Source organism: Terrapene carolina, unplaced genomic scaffold (assembly GCF_002925995.2).
Source record: "Terrapene carolina triunguis isolate 2854851 unplaced genomic scaffold, T_m_triunguis-2.0 Scaffold97, whole genome shotgun sequence".
Classification (NCBI taxonomy): domain Eukaryota; kingdom Metazoa; phylum Chordata; order Testudines; family Emydidae; genus Terrapene; species Terrapene triunguis.
In genome coordinates this window covers 16,050,752-16,064,351 of record NW_020664448.1, presented here as the reverse complement: position 1 = coordinate 16,064,351, position 13,600 = coordinate 16,050,752, and the positions used below count along the sequence as shown (strand labels likewise).

Below are 13,600 nucleotides of genomic sequence, written 5' to 3'. Positions count from 1 at the left end.
GACTAATGTTCAGCATGAGAGCCCTGTGTCATGTTCACAACATGACTTCTCCTAAGGGTTCTAATAAGGCTAGGCTGTGGCCAGGATGGTGCGCATCAAAAATGGACACTGCGAGGGGAAGAGGAATTTGCACTGATCTCCAAAACACTGACAACAGCACTATGAGTAGTTTTTGATCAGCAAAATAGTGCTGTTAAGTGTATGAGTTTTCCATGAAATTATGTGACAGACTGAGAAAGAGATGTGAATAGACAAAGCGTGGGAGAAGGGGGGTATTATCCCCACATGACAGCAAGGGACCTGAAACATGAAGAAATTAAACAACTTGTTCAAGGTCACACAGAAAGTCAGTCTCACACTGGGAACTGAATCCAGGTTCCTGTGTACCACGCCAGTGCCTGAACCACAAGAACAATCTTCCCATTTAGTAGCCAGCTTTGGCTCATTTCAACTTTGCTCTCTCCTTGTCTCCCATGGCTGCTTTTTAAAAGACATGCCCTTATTAAAACAGAACAGAGAACTTTATTTTGCTTAAAACCCCTCAATTTCCTTATTTTGCAAATTCAGACATTTAAAGCAAGGAAGAATGACTCATTTGTTATGAGTACTCGATGCTGCAAACTCATCATGAGTCAATCTGCGCGTAGAATGGCACCATTGTGAAGTGACTGAGCCCCACCTAACACATAGACCCCACCTCACTGACACCAGCATACTGGCAAATTTTCATTCTAACCCCAAAAGGCAGGAAGTTACAGATGCTCAAAAAAACGAGACGCAACAAACAAGCCCTGCACTCCAAACAAATGAACTTGCTCCAAGCAGAGACAAAATAGCCCACTCACAGACTGGCTAGGAGGCCTTCAAGGAAAACAAAGGTAGTGAGGGAAGCAGGGCTGCTGATTCAGTAGATGGCACTCTTGACTCTCAGTCAATACTCTAAAATGGCTGAGCAGGGTACTAGAGGACACTATGTTGCTGGGGTTGCACTGTTGACTACCTCATTGCACTTTTCGCAACAGGAGGATTTTTTAATCCCAATGTCCTAGCCAAATTCCAACAGAAGTATTTTCATTCTGTTCACATAAATTCCCCACTGAGGTTCAGTTACAATGGACATTATATTCTTCGCTTTCTGCCCATAGCACTTGTGGAAGTGTTGCTATGAGCTGTTAAAGGGGCACTGTCAGGCTGAAATCTAGTCAGTTAAAAAAAAAGAGTTAGTAGTTTCAAGTACTCCACCTGCCCCCAAGTCCGTCTTTCTTTCCATTCCCTGGTTTGACAGCCACAGTTAAATGCTTTTCTCTCCCATGTTGCTGCATGAAAGAGTTACACAAAAATAACAGTGGACTCAGCTGTTTTATGAACATAAAGGGGGATTCTTTATGCTGGTTACTGGACTCAGACAGACCATGTAGTTCTACAACCAGTGTTGTCTAGGGCAGTGTTTCTCAAACTGAGGGTCCATGAGGGTATTCCAGGGGGTCCGTGGGCCCCGCTGATCAACTCTTCCCCCTTCCTCCCTCAAATCCTCCCCATCCCTCCCAGCACCTCCTGCACACCAGAGAACAGCTGTTCCCCCCCCCCCCGCCCTGGCGTGCAGGAGGCGCTGGGAGGGAGGGGAAGGAAGGAGGATGGGGGCGCTTGGGGGAGGGGGTGGATAGAGGCAGGAAAGAGGCCGGAAAGAGGCGGGGCCCGGGTGGAGCAGGGGCAGGAAAAGGTGAGGCGGGGGTAGGGCCTTGGGGGAAGCGGTGGACTGGGGGTGGGGCCTGGGGCTGGGCGGGGGGATTGGGGGTCCCCAGCAAAATTTTAAAATCAAAAAGGGGGTCCTCGGGTTACTAAAGTTTGAGAACCGTTGGTCTAGGGAGACTCTATGTGGCATGATAGGACATCCTGCCATGGCACAGTCATGGACGGGACTGCTGGCTACACCCTAACAACTTGACTCCAGCTAATAATTACCAAGGATCAAACTGAGCTGAGCTCAGAGAGTGTTGACTGAATTGTGTTGTTTGCACCTTCCTGTGGTCTAATACAAAAGGTCAAATTCAGGGATGATGAATAAGATGGCACAATTTAAATTCCCTCACTCTAATTTAGGACCAGATTCTCAACTGGTGTAAACTGGTGTAGTTCCACTGAAGTCAATGGAGCTACATTGGTTTACACTAGCTGTGAATCTATCGTTTAGTCCCCTTAATACTGTACTGAACTTCCTTAGAGTCAGTTGGAATACCATAGAGCTACTTAAAGTCACTCTTCCTGTGCGCAAGAGAGTCTCAGTTCGTGTAACATACAGTGAAGAGCCAGAAGAAGCTAAAGTAGCTTAATCCTATGACCCCACTTAATTCACACATTGTTGTCCAACTAAAGCTGAGTACGTGGAGACCTCACACATTCATTCAATATGTTCTTAACTTACAGGTTATTTTGCCAGCATTTATGATGCTGGGCGCAGGTGGAGCTGGATGTTGCGCTAACAGATGTGGGGTAAGCAACAATTTACATGCTGAAAAGGGCAATCACTGTGATCCGTGAACAACAGCCCTTAAGTGGGAGCTGAGCAGATGGAAAGGCACAAAGCACACAACCACTGACAGTCCAATCCCCCCAATACAGAAATAAGGCTTGACTTGCAGAATCCCTGTGCTTGGCCCATCACAGGAGCAGCCTCATCTAGCAAGCAAGAATGTTAATATATTGGAGCTGTTTATATAAACTACACCTCTACCTCGATATAAAGCTGTCCTCGGGAGCCAAAAAATCTTACCGTGTTATAGGTGAAACCACGTTATATCGAACTTGCTTTGATCTGCCGGAGTGCGCAGCCCCGCCCCCCCAGAGCACTGCTTTACCACGTTATATCCAAATTCGTGTTATATCGGGTCGCGTTATATCGGGGTAGAGGTGTAAGACCTATCCCAAGGACAGATTTGGGGCATTTAGCCACAATAATAAGTAGAGTGGAGTGGGACAAAGCAGCACTACCCCACTCCACGTGGAACAAATCACTGCTCCAGTTTGCTGGTGAACAGGGGTAGTTGGCAAACTATACCATCCTCTAGGGTGGCACAGCCTAGCCCCTTTCCTGTGGCTGTTCATGTGAGGACAGTGCCAGGGTCTCATGCCTCATGATGCAGAAGTAACATACCATAAAACTTCTTTGCTATATATCATGATGCACAAGGGGGCCAAATTAAGAATTGCAACCTCAATTCTGGCATTTCCTAATTTCTGAGTGCTTCACGTTTCAATCTTGAATGTAAATTTTTTGTAGCTTCCTACGTTTTTAAAAAAGCAAGCTGAAAAAAAACCCAGAAATTTCATCATGTGGAACCATAATAACCTCCACATGTTTCACCAATAGGTTTGGAACTTTTAGATCTACAACACAAACCTCTGCCATTTGACCTAAGGCAGTAACCAATAGCAGTAGTAGGTTGACATCCTCTATGTAGATCAGCCACTCAAGGAAAATGAGACACATTTTACCAGTGGGTTTTACAGATATTTGCTGACAGCAGAGAACATTGAAACTCAGGAATCCCAGGTTCGATTCCATGTTCTGGACTGGAGAGTTCTCTAGTGGCTAAAGACCCTTCCCCTTCTGCCCCTTCCTGTCTTAGTCTTCATCTCCCTCCCCAGCTTCTGTAAGTCTCCACCACAAAGCTACTTTCTTCTCCTCCACCACCAATGCAACTGGAGCATTAAGATCACTGGACAGACAATCTTCCTGGTGGCACCACAGCAGCCCCCAGTAGCTCAGAGGAGCAGCTGCAGGGAAATTCCTGCTCAGCCCTTCAGCGCCAGCGTGGAGCATGCTCAGTCATGGTGGAAAAACAATGTATTTTCCCTAATGTTGTTCCTGGAATTGGCTGAACCATTTTATCCAAAACTTTCTAATAAATAAATCCAGGCTGAGCCAGACACCCAACATGAAAATTTTTATCCTAAATGGTTAAAGTTTGGCAAAGTTATAAGCAACCAAAACTGCATCTTATAGCAGGAAGTATTAGGCAACCCTAATTAAAGGCACCACGGGTAGCACCACTTATAAAAGTTTTCCATATACAAACAGCAACCAGATACTTTTAGATTATTAAAAGTGGCTGGTTGAGGGAACCCAGGAGATGCAGTGAATCAGTCTGATGGGCTGCCACCACTGGCGGATCTGCTATGGAACTCCAGACAATTAAAGCCATCAAGGAGTAAACACCAGGGAAGGAGAAGAACTACTTGAGCTAAAGGACAGTGCTAATGTAATGCCAGTCGTTGGTAGGCGGGATCGAACCTGGGGCCTCTAGGAGTTTAAAGCATGAGCCTCTACCACATGAGCTAAAAGCAACTGGCTCTTAGCTAAGGCTGAGAGCAGACTCATTAATTGCTCTGTAAGTGGTCTTGGTGGCACTAGATGGGACAGAACACCACACCCAGAAGGGGTGTGGGTTACACTAGCACTAGAACAAATGGGTATAAACTTACCATGAATAAATTTAGGCTGGAAATTAGAAATAGGTTTCTAACCATCAGAGGAGGGAGGTTCTGGAACAGCCGCCCAATAGGAATAGTGGGGGAAACAATGTAATTAGTTCTAAAATAGAGCTTGATAAATTTATGATTGGGATTATCTGATGGGGTTGCCTGAAAAAGCAGGAGACTGGACTCGATGACCAAGGAGGTCCCTTCAGGTATGAATCCATAAATTTGGGGGTCATACTCTATGACTGGTGAATTGCTAATATAGTACCTATTTTTAAGAAAGGGAAAAAAGTGATTTTGGAAATTATAGGCCCGTTAGTTTGACATTACAGCCTACAATGGGTCATACTGAAAGGTGAACTGTCAGGCTGGAGGGAGGTTACTAGTGAAGTTCCTCAGGGATTGGTTTGGGGACCAATCATTTAACATTTTCATTCATGACCATGGCACAAAAAGTGGGAGTGTGCTAATAAAATGTGCAGATGACAGAAAGTTGGGAGATATAGCCAATATGAAGGAGAACCAGAATATCATACCAGAAGATTTGGAGGACCTTGAAATTTAATAGTGCAAAGTACTAGGTCATGCACTTAAAGACTAACAGTGAATATTTCTGCTATAAGCTGGCCTCATATCAGTTGGATGCAACAGAAGAGAGGAAAGACCTGGGTGTATTGGTTGATCCCAGGACAACTATGAGCCGCCAATGTGATGCAGCCATGAAAAAGGCTAATGCAATCCTAGGGTGCATCAGGTGAAGTATTTCCAGTAGAGATAGGGAAGTGTTATTGCCATTAAAAAAAGTCACTGGTGAGACCTCATCTGGAATGCTGTGTGCAGTTCTGATATGCCATGTTTAAGAAAGATGAATTCAAACTGGAACAGGCACAGAGAAGGGCTACTAGGATGATCAGAGGAATGGAAAACCTACCTTATGAGAAGAGCTTGGCTTGTTTAGCCTAATAAAATGAAGGCTGAGTAGAGATATGATTGCTCTCGAAATACATCAGAGGGATAAATACCTGGGAGGCAGAGCAATTATTTAAGTGCTAATGTTGATGTAACCCATGCCTGTTGGGTGTGGTGCTCTCTCCCCCTCTAGTGGCACCTAGATCACCTAGAGATTAATGAGTCTGCTACAGCCTTGGCTAGGAGCTTTTAACTCATGCAGTAGAGCAGTGGTCCCCAAACTTTTTACCTCACGTCCCCTCTTACCCCTGTCCTCACACACCCCATGGAGGCGGGAGCGGGGCCATGGCTCCGGGAGAGTGGGGACGTGGGCAGGGGTAAGTGGGCCAAGGCTGGGGCCAAAGCTGGGGGTTGGAGTGGACCCTCGGCGGGGGGCTGACCCTTGACCAGAGGCCAAGGCCTGCAGCCGAAGCTGGGCACAGAGCCCCAGGCGCAGGATGGGCAGCCGGGACCCTGGGCACAGAGCCGGTAGCCATGGCTGGGAGCCAATCCCCAGGCACGGGGCCAGCAGGCGGGACCCCGGACATGGGGCAGGCAGCCAGGAACCTGGGCACAGGACCAGTAGCCATGGCCAGGAGCAGATCCCCGAGCACGGGGCCAGCAGCCGGGACCCTGGGCACAGGGCCAGAGCCAGAAGTGGAGCTGGGCAGTGCTCCCTCCCCGCCCCCCTGTGGGGGCTGGTCCAAGCCCCAGCCACACACCCCGGAACATTACTCTGCACTCCCCTAGGGGGCACACCCCCAGATTGTAAACCTCTCCAGTAGAGGTTCATGCACTAAGCTTTAGTGCAGGGGTGGGGAACCTTTTTTCTATAAGGGGTCATTGAGCCACAGAAAAAGTCAGTCGTGGCTACACACAGCCTTGAGGCGGGGCGCAGAGGCTCGGGGCTTCTCTTTGCAGCACGGCGAGCTGGCGCTCATGACTCCAGCCCCGCGGGAGGGCACAGAGGCTCGAGGCTTCCCCTAGGCTCCGGGGTGAGGCCAGAAATGAGGGGTTCAGGGTGGAGGAGGGGGCTCTGGGCTGGGGCAGTGGGTTGGGGTGCAGGATGGGGTAAGGGCACCAACGGGGGGTAAGGGCTCTGGGGTGGGGCTGGGGATGAGGGGTTTGGGGTGTAGGAGGAGGCTATGGGCTGGGGCCAAGGGGTTTGGAGTGCGAGAGCAGGCTCAGGGCTGGGGTAGGAGGTTGGGTGCAGGAGGAGGTTCGGGGTGCGGGCTCCAGGAGGGAGTTTGGATGTGTGTGGGGTTCCAACCTGGGGCAGAGGGTTGGGGGGCAGGTGGGAGTGCGGGGTCTGTGAGGGAGTTTGGGTGCAGGAGGGGGAGACTTGCGACAGGCTGGATGAAATGAAGCAGCGGGCTGGATCCAGCCCGCAGGCCGTAGGTTCCCTATCCCTGCTTTAGAGGTCCCAGGTTGGATCCCACCCGCCAATGACCGGGGGTCTATCAGAGTTGCATCAACACAAGAACAAATGGATATAAACTGGCCATCAACAAGTTTAGGCTTGAAATTAGACGAAGATTTTTAACTATCAGAGGAGTGAAATTTTCAGAAGCTGGGAATGGGCGATAGGGCACGGATCACTTGATGATTACCTGTTCTGTTCATTCCCTCTGGGGCACTCGGCATTGGCCACTGTCGGCAGACAGGATACTGGGCTAGATGGACCTTTGGTCTGACCCAGTGTAGCCGTTCTTATGTTCTTATGTTCTGAAATAGCCTTCCAAGGGGAGCAGTGGGGGCAAAAAAACTAACTGGCTTCAAGATTGAGCTGGATAAATTTATGGAGGGGATGGTATGATTGCCTGCAATGGCATGTCGTCAATCTGCGACTGCTAGCAGCAAATATCTCCAACGGCCGATGATGGGACACTAGATGGGGGGTCTCTGAGTTACTACAGAGAATTCTTGCCCAGGTGTCTGGCTGGGGGGTTTTGTCGACATGCTCAGGATCTAACTGATCACCATATCTGGGGTGAGGATGGACTTTTCCCTCAGGTCAGATTAGGAGAGAACCCAGGAAGGTTTTGCCTTCCTCTGCAGCCTGGGGCATGGGTCACTTGCTGGTTTAAATGAGTGTAAATGGTGGGTTCTCTGTAACTTGAAGTCTTTAAATCATGATTCAAGGACTTCAGTAACTCAGCCAGAGGTTCTGGGTCTATTACAGGAGGGGCTGGGTGAGGTTCGGTGGCCTGTGATGTGCAGGAGGTCAGACTAGATGATCACGATGGACTCTTCTCGCTTTACAGTCAGGGAGCGAGCCTCCCAGCCCAGGTAGACAGACTCGCACTAGCTCCGCTCGAGCTAGCACGCTGAAAATAGTAGCATGGGTGGCAGCTCAGGCCAGCCACCCGAGTCCAAGCCCACCTGGCCCCCTGGTCTGAGCGTGGGTTCTAGCCTGAGCCGTTGCCGATGCCACAACATCCACACTGCTATTCAAGCTAGTGCAAGTCTATCTACTTGGGCTGGAAGCACGCTCCCAGCTGCAGTGTAGACATACCCATCCAGTCCTATGTTCCTAAATCTGGGCCTCATCCATCTCTGCAGGCAGGTGGGATGCAATTTGCACTTTTCTTCAGCCCAGGGGGTAGCTGCACCAGAGTTGGAAAGATTCAACAACTTCAAATTCCTGCCGCAGTGAAGCAGGCCCCAAATTACGGTTGTTATTATTTATTGCCTAAAGTGCAAAACAGATAAAGAGGGATTCCCTTTCCATTCGCAGTCTGAGGTGTCCATAATACTCTGTATCCACAGAGATGATGTTCAGGGTCTTCTCCCTTTCAGATGCTGCTCTCTGTGCTGCTGGCTGCGCTGGGAGCTGCAGGAGGGGTATATTGTGTGGTCATCTCATCCTTGGGATTGATTAGTGGGCCTCTTTGTGACACTGGTGATGGAAAATACATCTACCCTTTCCGGAATGACACATTGACGTAAGTATGACGTACTGACTCTTTCAAATTGCAAGGGCCAATTTTTGAACCCTTCTAACAGGAAATCTAGGTTTTTCTTAAACGAATTGATGTTCTGCGCTATCAAATCCTGAATCTGTATTATTCTGAGCGAGCAGGCCCCAGCCGTCCTTCACTTGGTCCAAGTTCTCTGGCTCATTCTCTGGGAAGCTGCCTGCTTTAGTTTTGGAGGACATGGGTGCTTTGTTTCTGTTGCGCTATTGACCAGACTTGTGTGATGGCTGTGCAATACTTTCACGGGACTGTATGAGATTTGAGCCTTGACTCCTATTAAAGTCAAAGGGAGTCACATGGCTAAAACATCACACAGTTGGATGGAAATCTGCCAAATTGAGCCCTCTCCCACATCCCTCTGAAAAGCAATGCAAAAATCTCTCCATTAGCTTTTTGCAAGTGAACCCTGACAACATCTTGCAAAGTAGACTAGAGAATTCTGATGAAACTGGGTGAGATATTGCAACAGATTATGGGCACATTTTTGATATTCTGTGGACTTCTGTATTTTGCCATTAAAATTGTCCTGAAACAAAACACAGGATCTTATGCAAGCAGCCATGTAATGCAAGCCTAATGCTCCATGGCCCTGCACCTTAAGTTGTCAATTACACCTTTCCAAAGTGGCTATAATATGCTACCAGACCACTATGTTAGAGTTTAACATTCACTTTACACTTTGAAAATGACTTCTAAAGATACCAAGGAGAGAATCAGACCCAATCTTTGAGGTACAGCTCTTAACAGATGAAGTCTTTTTGAATCACTCTTCATAATAAGTTGTCAATTATTTTTTCTACTTACAGAGACAATTATTTGTTTAATCAGACAACATGGAGCATTTGCAAAGAACCTGAAAACGTTATTATGTGGAATATTGTCTTGTTCTCTCTTCTCTTGGGGATTGGTACAATTGAAGCTGTTCTTTGCTTTATTCAAGTCATCAATGGACTTATTGGATTCATATGTGGCACATGCATGAGGAAAAGAAAGGTGAGTATCTGATGTAAGATATCACAAAGTAAATATTATTTTACTAGTATTTTTCAGACTCTATGATAATTTTAGCCCCACTTTTGACAGAACCATAGTAAATTGTCCTGATAGTGTATAATATCAGATATGTAAACAAATGATGCAAATCTCAAGGGCTTTTTAAATAGTTGGACAAATAATGAAAAGTAATGCCCATTTAAAAAACATAACACTATTTATTCCCACATGGAGAGGGGACAAAGGGTCTGATGCTGTGGTTATTTAGGACTACCTTTTCAAAAGCGACTAGTGATTTGGGGAATCTCAATTTGCAGGTACTGAATTCGAGCTACATAAAAATATCTGATTTTCAGACAATATTTAGCACCCACCGTCTGAAAAGCAAGTGTCTCAGGGTGGGCACTCAATAACAGAGGCACCCAAAGTCACAAGTCACTTTTCAAAATGTAGGGATTAAAGCCCATCTATGGACATACAGGTTTCAGGGTCATGTTATCTGTGGGTTGTAATGAGGCAGAAAGCTTTTCTTGGCTTGCAAGTCTCTTCTTTTGCAAGAAAAACACCTTTACATTTCGATTTCTCTCCACAAGGAGGTTGTGGGTTTTTTTTTGCCATTTATTTTAACTTAATAAGATTCCTGTAGCAAGCCTGATATCCATCTGGAACTTTAATTAACTTGACATTCTTTCCTTCCTTGCCTTTCAGACACATATTGCTGAAATGTAAATCACCTACAAAGAATGCTAGTGACAAGCATAGACCTGCGAGGATTCATGTATAATCATAATATGTTGTGCTGTATTTGTGGGGAAAGAGGAACCCCAAGATGTTCAGGAGTTTCAGAACAACTCCAGAATATTTTATAAAGATATCTGGATGGGGGGGTGGATTATCTAGAACTTTTGAGGTCAAAGATTCTTTTTTGTCTCCGCTAAGTACCCAGGCTAAATCTCTGGTATTGGCAACATGATGCTGTCTTTTCAAGAGTGCCTGGCATATATAAACATTCAATCACAAACATTCTCCAATTAAAATTCACTGCTTACCCCGCAAGTGCTGCCCTATGTAGCAAGCATGTCACTTTGAAGTGCTGACTGTTGTATACGGGAATCTGGACTGAATGTAATCATTGCCAATATAAAGATTTATCAGCTTTACTGAACTCATCCACGCTGGTTGGATGTCTAAAGATGCTCATTAATACTCCCCAAACCCTGTCCTGGCCCTGTGTAAAACTGGAATGGATTCTCTGGCAGTGCTCTGTCTATGTTTGCAGTGTCGTTGTAACCGTGTTGGTCCCAGTATATTAGAGAGACAAGGTGAGTGAGGTAATACCTTTTATTGGACCAACTTCCGTTGGTGAGAGACACAAGCTTTCGAGCTTACACAGAGCTCATCTTCAGGTCATGCTCTGTCTGTTTCTATCAGTTTGGTACATAAGCACTGGTCTTCGGTCATTTAAAGGTCTGGCTCAGAAAGAGTATTTTCAGGACCTAGCAGTAGCAATGTTGCTTAAATAGTTCCAATATTTGTAGCACATGGAGGCCCTGTGTAGCAGGCAGTTGGCCAGTATCTAACCTGCTTTAACCTCTGTGGAGCCAGCCTCCACTCACACTTCTGTGTGTGCTGTAGGAGGCTGTGGTGGTCTATAAAGTGCCAATGCTCCACTGAAAATCAGCACTTCAAAGGCATGTTATATAGCAACCAGCTAGTCAATAAGTAGCCTCCTAAAAATGTCAGACTCACTTCCAGGGGAGTCTGATATGCACATCCTAGTGTAGAACATTTTCATACTCAGTATTTAATTTTTTTTAAATTGCATTTCTGATCATTCTTGTGCACGCTTTTCTGAGAAACCGAAGCTAGCCCCGAAAGGCACCAACTGGCATCATTCTCAGTACTAAAGCAAGCATTGAACCCACAAAGTGCTGAGTGTGAGATCAAGCCCTAAATGCTAAATCCGTGTGATTGCTAAAGTCTGTGATTTCAGGAGTGAATTCTTTGACATTTTATTGGCCACTTCAAAGGTTAATTCCTACAGTTGCCACTGATTCTTCTGCTTAAGACAAAAAGTAGTAAGATATTTTACATATATATATCTGAAGCTCTTCAAAACTGCATAACTGTAAAGTTAGGTTACTTTGGATCTGTTTTGCGAAAGGAGGAACCTTTGTTTCCTCTTTCAAAAATGTTTTGACTATGGCATTTGATCACACAAATGGACATTTTCCCCTGTGCCCATTAGGAATTTGCACACAGAAGTATCCGGTCACTCGTGCTGTCACCTGACATATGCATGCAGATCCCTCATTTGAACAAATAAATGCTGGTTATGTTCAGGCAACAGGTGTATTTTAGGGGTTGCAACTTAAGCACCAATATTTGAAATTTTTGCCCATCATGTTTTAAAGCATATTCTCTTAAATAAAAAGCATGAGAGAAATACACAGGTTGGCTGAGGTTTTCAAACACAAATAAAGGATTTGGATGCATCCAAATTCTTTAAGTGGCTCCGAAAGTTCCACCTTCGCATGCAGTGAAGTATGCAAGGGGCTATGATCAGAGATGAGGGTCACAGTACTACTGTCCCTTTTACTGCAGCAATCTTTTTATTTTAAAACTGCTGAAAAATGAAATAAAATGCGGCGCTTTCTTTGGCTAAATTGTGTAAATTTTGTCCTTTCACTGCATGAAAACGCACTGCAGATTACCCTACATTTAACAATTTAAATGGGTTGCTTATTGTCATGTCCTGAGAAATGTGCAGCTGCTGTAGAGTGACCTGTATGAATGTGCTTCTAGTGTATTAAACCCTTTGAGCCTGATTCTCAGTTACACTAAGGGGCCACAGTGTAACTGAGAATTCAGGCCTTTGTTCCTAGCACTTCAGCAGTGCTTCACAGCCAGCGTGCGATCAAATGGTTCACAGCCACTGTGCTGCAGCCATTAGTTTACGCAGACAGAACCTGCTAGCAACCAGCTCTTTTCACCCACCTCTCCTCTTCACGCAGGTCCATGTGTCTGCCCCACCCTACACAAGCTGTCACGAAGGTCCTCTCCTAGGCCAGCTGGCCTGACCCTCGCCTGACTTTAAGCCACTGATTCCCCTTTCCTTGCACCACTCAACTCTCCAGACATGCCCGTAGTGCTGCTTGCTTCACTACTGCCTGCCTGCTTCTCTTGCTGCTGCAGCAGCAGCATCTACTATCTGCTACTCCCACTCTCCTCTTTCTTGCCTACCCCTCTGCTCTGGCTTCTGGCTGCTCCTGCTCCTAGACTCACCCTCCTCCATCACTCCAGCTCCGACACAGCCAATCATCAGCCACCTGACCACCCCGCACCCATTCTACCCCAACTAGCCTCCCACTTAATGCTATTTCTCCCAGGGCCGGCCCTGGCTTTTTCCCCCCCCCCGGCAAAAACCCCCCCCCCCCCCCCCCCCCCCCCCCGTGGGCAGCCCCCGCACGCTGCCCCCACCCTGAGCGCCTACTTTGCAGTTCCCATTGTCTGGGAACTGCGGCCAATGGGAGCTGCGGGGCTAGTGCCTGCGGGTGGGTCAGTGCACGGAGCCTCCCTGCCCCCACCCACCCTAAAAGCTGCTGCCAGAGGGATTTGCTGGTCACTTTCGGGAGCCACCCGAGGTAAGCGCCTCCCACGCCCCAACCCCCTACCCCAGCCCAGAGCCTGCACCCCGCACCCAAACTCCCTCCCATAGCCTATACCCCTCACCCGCTCCTGCACCCAAACTCCCTCCCAGAGCCCGCACCTCCTCTGCACCCCAACTTCCTGCCCCAGCTTGGTGAAAGTGAGTGAGGGTGGGGGAGAGTGAGCAACAGAGGGAGGGGGGATGGAGTGAGTGCGGGTGGGGCCTAGGAGAAGAGGCGGGGCAGGGGGCAGGGCAAGGGTGTTTGGGTTTGTGCGATTAGACAGTTGGCAACCCTAGTAGGGATGAAACCTAGGTCTTTTAGCACCAAACCCACAGGCTCTACCATTTTACCTGAAGGAGTAACTCCTTCAGCTGTGAGTATGCAACAGGCTGTTATAATTGCTGGGGCCAGCTATTAGAGGGAGGCACAATCACACACACAAACACACACCACAGCCAGTGCATTACACGCATATTTCTGAAACCTTCAGCAATCATGAAGTTTAAATGAATTCCCAGTAGCCACTCAAACACTTGAGAATGATTAATATTA

The 13,600-nt window shown here is 47.2% G+C and overlaps 1 protein-coding gene across 2 annotated transcripts in view; it reads left to right on the top strand.

Moving 5' to 3' along the window:
* The window catches only part of LOC112112682 (transmembrane 4 L6 family member 1-like), a 29,471-nt gene extending 16,668 nt beyond the window's left edge, over nt 1-12,803 (top strand). For both annotated transcript variants that reach the window (XM_024208682.3, XM_024208681.3), the window contains exons 3-6: nt 2,425-2,490; nt 8,227-8,372; nt 9,212-9,398; nt 10,107-12,803. In XM_024208682.3, coding sequence (XP_024064450.1) covers nt 2,425-2,490; nt 8,227-8,372; nt 9,212-9,398; nt 10,107-10,127 — 420 coding nt within the window. In that variant the 3' untranslated portion in view covers nt 10,128-12,803. The remainder of the gene's footprint in view (nt 1-2,424; nt 2,491-8,226; nt 8,373-9,211; nt 9,399-10,106) is intronic.
* The last annotated feature ends 797 nt before the right edge of the window (nt 12,804-13,600 follow it).